At 37.9% G+C, this 8,201-nt stretch overlaps 1 protein-coding gene across 1 annotated transcript; it reads right to left on the bottom strand.

The window, feature by feature from the left end:
• Positions 1 to 6,782: 6,782 nt before the first annotated feature.
• Positions 6,783 to 7,715, bottom strand: LOC128103519 (olfactory receptor 8B3-like). Its single transcript, XM_052727989.1, has one exon. It carries the CDS (start codon positions 7,713 to 7,715, stop codon positions 6,783 to 6,785), a length of 933 nt encoding a protein of 310 aa, XP_052583949.1.
• Between the last annotated feature and the right edge of the window lie 486 nt (positions 7,716 to 8,201).

Here is an 8,201-nt window from a genome sequence, read left to right as displayed (position 1 = left end):
TTGTAGTCCCCTAAGTCTTTGTATTCCCCCTCTCTACATTCATTTCACTTATGTTCTTCTGTCCATGTTCCCTGTATGTCTCACCTCTGTCAGTGTACTGTTTCTGATTTCTTATCTTCCATTTTCACATTTTACCATGTTCATAGATCAGTGTCTTATTCAGCATTCACTAGTGAAGCTTCCTCCTGCAGTAGATAGGAACAAACACAAAGATCCACAACTGGACAGTATGCAGACAGTAAGAGACCTTGGAACACTCGGTCCTAGTCATAAATGGGATGTCTCCATCAAATCCCTACCCTCGAGGCTCATGAAACCCTGCAGAACACAAAGCAGAAAGATTGCAAAAGCCAATGGGGATGGAAGACACCAAAAGTATAAGGCCTTCTAGACACAACAGAATTGAAGCACATATGAATTCACAGAGTGTGACAATACGCACAGGGCTTACACAGGTCTAAACCAGATGGAGTCCCAGTACTGTTAGGAGAAGTGGACATAAGCCCCCATCCCTAACCCAGAAGCTATATCCAATTGATAACTGCTTGCAAAGGGAAAATTAGTTTCCTCCAACAGAGTCTTAATGGATATATAAACCACACTTGAGGGCATATCTCATGCCTGGCAGTAGATGGACAGCACAAAATGAATTCAATGGTATTTTTTTTTGGGGGGGGGATTCTTGTTTCATAATATTTTCTCAGATTATTTTTTAACCCTGTAGGTTTTTTGCCTAATATTATGGTTTCAGATTTTGTGTCTTTATGGGATTTCTCTGTATACAAATGTGTGCTTCTCTGAATCTATATGTATTTCTTGTACTGTTTCTTTGGATTGTATTTTCCTCTGCTCATTTTTGTTTTGTCCTATTCAGGTATGTTTGTTTTTGTTTTATATTTTTTTTTAAATGTCTGTTTGTTTTCTGAAGAGAGAGGAACAAAAAGTATAGATTTGTGTCGATGTGAAAGTTGGGAGGATCTGGGAAGGGTTGGTTGTGGGAAGGGAACTCTAATCAGAATGTATTATATGAAAATTTGTTCTCAACAAGAAAAGGAAAAAATGAGAAATTGAACAGTCATCAAAAGAAGAAATGCAAAAAAAAAGAAGAAATGCAAATGGCAATGACTAGTAAAAACTTGAAGAAGACTCAACCTTCTGAGTCATCGATGTAATACAGATAAAACTACTTGAAGGTTCCACTTCTCTCCAGCCAGAATGGTCATCATCAGGAATACAAAGAACAACAAAGGCTTCCATGAATGTCGGGAAGGGGATAGTCTTATACACTGTGGATGGGAGTGTAGATTAGCACAACTGATGTGGAAACCAGCCTGAAGATTTCTCAACAAACTAGAAACAGATCTACAATATGACATAAATAGACAGATTTATTCACCTGAGAGAAATTTCCCCATAGTGAGACTCCTCTGTTTTTCTGTGGCTGCCTGTTTTCATGTTATTGTACAGGAGTCATCACCACATGTTCAGCTGTGGATTTGGGGTCCTGTGTTGTCTTGTAAACAGTTTATTTTTAAATCTTGACTCTGGGTATTTGACCCACTTAAAGTAAATGATATACAGTATCTGTAAGGGTCCAGTTTAATTTTCTGGCATGTCTACTTTCAGTTTCCTAGTTGAAGAGACTGTCCATCCCCCCTGACAGATGGTCTTGGAAACTTCTTCAAATGTTCCTTTACCCTTCAGCTAAGAGCATGTTTCTGGAATCTCCATTTCACCTCTTGTTTACCACTCTTGAGGCAGTGGGACCTGGGAGAATGGGACCTAAAAATAAGGCAGACTAAAGTCTCATGCAATAGCCAAACTTATTCAGAACATCAGATAATTTATGCTCTATGAGTTAAGAAGAGTTGAATGAGTAAACTGTATAATCCTAAGGACAAGCCACATGTGACAAAAACATGTTTTCCCATAAAGGCATATAAACAAATAACAATAGCCTGTTGTGATGAATAACATGAAATAAACTCACCCCTATCTGCTACCCCTGGTAGTGCACAAAAGCACATTCCAAGAATAATTTTGTGTTTTTTAAGAAACTGAAGTCATAAGACTCTTGTTTTCTTGGAGTTTTTCTACAAGCACTCGGAATTCTCCTTTAACAACTTCATTCTTGGGCAGTGTTCCTACAATTTCTAATTACCTTTCCTTATTTCCATACCACATTGCTTGGATCACTATAGGTTTGTAATAAGTTTTGAAATTTGGAAGTGGGAGCAATCTAGCTCTTTTTTTAAGGTGGCTTTTCATATTCATAGTCCTTTGAGATTATTTATGAATGTTAAGATTAAAAATGTCACTGGGATATAATGAGGATAGCACTGGTTCTATAGATGGCTTTGGGAATGTATTTACAATCTAAAACTGCTAAGTTTTCTGACCACTTAATAAGGGCTGTGTTTTCTGTGGTTGTCTCATTAATTTCTTTAGGCAGTGTTTAGTGGTTTTCTTCTACAAATTTTTCAGTTCTTTGGTTAATTCCTTATTGTTTACTTTTTGTGGTTAATTCCTTATTATTTACTTTTTGTGGGGGGAATGTGCACTTCCTGTGGTGTGTGTGCACTTGTGTGTAGGCACACAGGTGGCAAGGGCATGTGCTTGCATGACTATGGAAGCAAGATATTAACGATAACATATCTAAGTTATGAGCAAAGGACATTTCTGTGTATTTATACCTCAACTTCTTTTAGCAATGTTAGGCAGTTTTCAGTGGACATACTTTGAGGTCTTTGATTATGAAAAGTACAGTAATTCTCCAGAATATTGTTCCTTTTTGATATATGGACTTATTAAGTTCCTCAGATTTTTATTGTTAGCAAATGGAATGACACATTAATGTGCTGAGGATACGGGTCAATGGTAGAGTACTCACTAGCTCATGTGAAGCCCTGGGTTTGACCCTAACATTTAGCAATTATAATAATTCTTCTAATAAATATTTGAAGACTTTAGTTGACAGAAGACTTTATTGAGATAATAGAAGAGGGTAAATGAAGTTCTATAAATTGGAATGAAAATATACTCTCTTTAAAGCACCATTGATGCAAAAATAATCTTTATTGCACACCACAAATCTATTCAACTGGACTGAAAATTGTCTTCCATTCTTTAATAGACATAGCTGAAAGTTCCTCCTGAGGTGTGGTGAACAGGGTGTTTCTGCCCTGGACAATTGCTCTACAGTTTTACATTGCCTCTGTAGGTTCACTTCTGTGAGATCCATTTTGTACTGTAAAAATAAAAGTTAATTACAAACACTTGGGCTTTTGTTCCTCATGTTTGCTTAAGTTTGTTCATTGTTCATATAAATAATACTCTAATCATAGCTTTGTAGGAAAGTTTAACTGTGAAAATCAGGATTAATACATGACTATGTAAATATTACACATGGGTGTATAAAGCAAAACTGGAGCACAATTTTGATGAAATGGACAACACAATGGTCATATACTTATGTTAATAAAATATGGATAGGATTCCTGAACTCTACATTACTCTTTATGTGGTTTTGTTGTTGTTGTTGTTTGTGGTATTCAGGTTCTACTCCAGTTACTAACACATATCAAATAAGCACTCAGCACTGACCTATTTCCTCAGTGTTTTTCTGAAGTAGGGTTATGCAAAATTACCCATGCTGGCCTTGATCTATTAAATGCTTGCTTCATCAGTCATGGATTCATAGATTATTCTATTCATCAATCTTTTATCCTGACTACGATGAAATAATTTGCTGGCTATTTTATACTTGAGGACCTGAGTGAGGCCTCATTGTCTACATAATGCCCATTTGAGAACAAAGAAAAAGGAGGAAGAGCAAAAACAGTATTAGCATCATGTCTGTCCTGTCTGGATCAGTCCTGGGACACCTCACCACAACAAAGACAAGCAAATGTCTGTTCTGTAGGAGAGTGAACACAGTCATCCTTACAATCATCTCCTTCTGCTGCCACAGGCATTTGAGACTGTGGGATCCCAGCTGGGATACTGGCTCCCACATTTTATGACAGGGTACACTTGAGGACTGAGGCATAAGAGATATTAGATAGAAGGATAGAGGGGAGAGAAACAGAAACACAGGATAGCCTCAGAAAGGCCTGGATCATTATCCACCAACCACTTCTGTCTCTTCTAAAGGGCCTTTTATAGGAATGACAAGGGATGGAGCAAAAGACCTCCCCACTGCACAGCCAAGTACAGACCCTTCCAAACACCTGGTAACCATGCACATGGTCAATCCATCCCCTTATGCAGCCCTGCTGGGTAAAGCAAGCTCAGACCTCACTAGGAGACCTTTGTGGGCCTACACATGGGCTGTGAATATTGGAGTGCTCTCTCAGGCTCAAGCTTGGCAAACATTGTATCAACAGGTTTTGCCCTTTTCCTCCTTTAGCTCTCCCTTGCTAAAAATCATTATAGTACATTCCTAAAACTAGCCTCCAAGCTCCATTCCCTTATTTGGCCACAGACTCATTCCTGAGACAAAACACCAAGGTTCAACAGTCAAAATTCATAATTTGGCTAACCTATACAATCAGGACTTCCCGACTCACCCTAGCACAATTTCCTCCTTTTTCTCCTTAAAAACACACTACCGGGGGAGAAAAGAAAAACAGCCGGGCGGTGGGGGCGCACGCCTTTAATCCTAGCACTCAGGAGGCAGAGGCAGGCGGATCTTTGTGAGTTCGAGGCCAGCCTGGGCTACAGAGCGAGATCCAGGAAAGGCGCAAAGCTACACAGAGAAACCCTGTCTCGAAAAAGAAAAAAAAAAAAAAAAAAAAAAAAAAAACCTGCTGCTTCTGCTTGCTGCTTGCTGTCTGCTTTTGCCAGATCCGGAGGCAGCCCCACTCCCTGGCCCACAGGACTTGTCCCTCCTTTTTGCTGAACTTGGTGTCTGGGTGTGTCCTGTGCTGACTCCAAGCGCTGCCCTCCTTAATGGATGTGTTTTACTTCTGTTCCTGATTGATGTTACATTAGTATGTGAAGTGTGATAATTCCTCTCACTAAGAGAGATTTGAGAAAAACAAAAAACAAAAAAAAAAAAAAAAACATGATGCACAGGATCCCACTGTCCTCCCACACACTGTAGAGGACAGCCTCTATCTAGAATAAAAAGTCTTGCTACAGTTATTGTAAGTTTTCATGTTTCAGGTGAATAATTTAAAATGACTTTTGTCTATAAACACTTTATTTACTCACACTGATTTACAGAAGAGAAAAGGCCAGCTCTTCAGGATTAGTATGGAAATAATCTATTTGTCCTTGATACTTTTATTATGCTAAGACAGTCCATTTTAGAGATATTTTGTTCATTTTGCAGAGAAATTCCAAATGGGAATCCCACATGAAAGTCAACCTTGATGGAATGATTTGTCTCTGGATCTTCCTTTGGGTTGAACTTTTCTTCATTATCAATTAACCTGAGCTTTTTTAAACCTATTCAGAGAGATGTTTCAGTCCTCATAATAGTTTCAGGAAGTTCCAGAGAAGATAAAAGATGCCAACAAAGAGGCTTCTATTGCCTGCCCTACCCTGTCTGAAGCCTTTTTCCTAACTAGTATCTTGATGACCACTCGCTCTTTATTCCTTGACTTTGCTGTCCTCACTCCACTTGTACCCAATGATGTAGTCTGTCTTCATTTCCCAACAAAGCAATTTTCGTTACTTAAAACACTATTAATGCATGGTCATTCTGGGTGTGAAGGATAATGTAAGATTAATAAAGCAAGGGAAATATTTGCAATGCTCTACAGAAGAAAGTTGATATCCAGGTGGTAATATGATTTTCAGAACCCCTCAGTGATTCTCTGCAGAGAAAGGCTCTTATATACTCACTGCCTTCTTGGCTTCCAGTTTAATGACTTTGCTTGGCACCCTTCTTGTCCCAGGTCTTCCTTTCTTGAATTCCTAAACCCTTAAAACACATTCAAATTATTTCCTTTTTTAATTTTGTAGATGAACTCAACTCCCTACTGCAAAAAACCTGGCCTGTTCTAACTAAAAGAATAATTCAAAATAAAGTGACAACTGAAGCAAATCTAGACACAGGTGTCCCCCACAAACAAACTATAATCCAGATTCAAAGATGAAATATGTTCTCATGATCATATTTCCAAAATAATAATAAAATATTCAGAAAATATATGAGTTAATAAGGTGCTTGAAACCTGGAATATTTAGCATATTCGACAGCTTTAATTAAGCTATTGATTACCAATAAATCACATCTTTCACATTGGCAGTTGAAAAGGGATATGTTGCTTTCCAATGGAAGATGTACAGAAAAGAACAGAATCAGATGTTTGAATTACTCATTTAAAGACATATCTTCAAAATGAGAAATCCACACACAGTGGAAACTGCCATTCGAGTGTTACTACATTTGACCATTTGAAGACATGTTTTAGATTACACTACAGAAAAAACATTAAATTTTAATTAATGGAGGAAAGAATAAGTTGTTTTACTGAAATTATTTTTAAATAAGACAGAAAAATGACATAAAAAAGGATGATGGCAGACTCTGGAAATATTAAAACCAAATCTAGAAGACCCAGACTTCCTTTTGTAAAGGAAAAAAAAAAACAGATAAGGTTTCTGGATTATACCAAGAGTTTCTGCCTGTTCAGAAACTGTAAAAAAAATTAAAATGAAAAGTAGAAGACTTTCTAGGAAAGAAAAGGACAGAAATCTCCCAATAAAATATTGCTCATCAATTGAAACTATCCCTGCACAAAAGTAAGAGGCATAAAGACAAGCTTGTCCAGTCAAATGGTCCTGCTGCTCAGGGTTTTCCTAAGGGCAACTTTAATATCTTTGTTTCTCAAACTGTAGATTAAGGGATTCAACATGGGAACCACATTGGTATAAAAGACAGAAAAGATTTTTCCTTCATTCATAGAATCCCCTGAGGAGGGTTTGAAATACACAAATGCACTTGAACCAAAGAACAAAAAAACAGCAATGATGTGGGAACTGCAGGTACTGAAAGCTTTTGACCTGCCCTCAGAGGAACTGATGCGGAATATGCTGGAGAGGATGCAACCATAAGAAATAAAGACAGTTGAAGTAGGAACAATGATGTTGATGCTTCCAACAATACAAATGACAAGTTCGTTGACATACGTGCTTGTGCAGGAGAGCTGGAGCAAAGGAGGAATATCACAGAGGTAGTGGTTGATGGTGTTGGCATCACAGAAGCTCAGTCTCAGCATGCATACAGTGTGAGCTACAGCATCAGAAAATGCAATAAAGTAGGAACCAAGCATAAGGCTCAAACATAATTTAGGAGACATGAGAACATTATACAACAATGGATTACAGATAGCCATGTATCGATCATAGGCCATTGAAGTCAACACATAACATTCTGAAATAACAAAAAAACAGAAGAAATAGACTTGGGTCATACATTCGACGTAGGAAATTGTATTCTTCCTTAATATAAAGTTCACCAGCATTTGGGGAGTGAACACAGAACAATAACAGAGGTCTATAAAAGACAAGTTAAAGAGAAAAAAGTACATAGGGGTGTGGAGGTGAGAATTCAGCACAGTCAGAGTTATCAAACACAGATTTCCCAATGCAGTGACCAGATACATTGCTAGAAAGACAAAGAACAGGGGCATTTGGAGATCAGGCTGGTCTGTTAATCCTACCAGAATGAACTCAGTCACCAAAGAGACGTTAACTGTATCCATTCTTCTCTGAGGCAGCCTGTGGACTCAGAAAATAAAGTTACATTAGAGGATGATCGACACTCAGTCATGGATCCCTGCCATCTATGATATGTGTGCTGGAAATGCTTTTTCTAGCCCCAACTATACATACAAAATCAAATGGTGCAGTCACAAACAAATTATCTTAAATTGGAAAGCAATTGATAATGAATTTCATTATAATTTCTGAAAAAATATCACAAGATAAAGGAGAAGACTACACTGAGAAGGGTTCAATATTCTCCCATCTCCTGCCTTTCTTCACTAGAGCCTGCCCTATAACAAAATTGGAAGCAGATGCCTGGACAGTACAGTGATGGTTGCTGCTGCAAATTTGTCTTTGCTATGGTATGCATATAAATAATGTGCCTAATCTAAAACTAAAAGAAAAAGAGAGAGTCAGGGAGAGAACGTTTCCTGTCCCCGTGTCATGAAGTTATGAATCTTGAAGAATTAAGGCCTGACCTT

This window comes from Peromyscus californicus, unplaced genomic scaffold (assembly GCF_007827085.1).
Source record: "Peromyscus californicus insignis strain IS unplaced genomic scaffold, ASM782708v3 Scaffold_11__1_contigs__length_118956290, whole genome shotgun sequence".
In the NCBI taxonomy this organism is placed as follows: Eukaryota; Metazoa; Chordata; class Mammalia; order Rodentia; family Cricetidae; genus Peromyscus; species Peromyscus californicus.
Note: the sequence above shows the minus strand (reverse complement) of the source record. Positions and strands in the feature narration are given on the sequence as shown.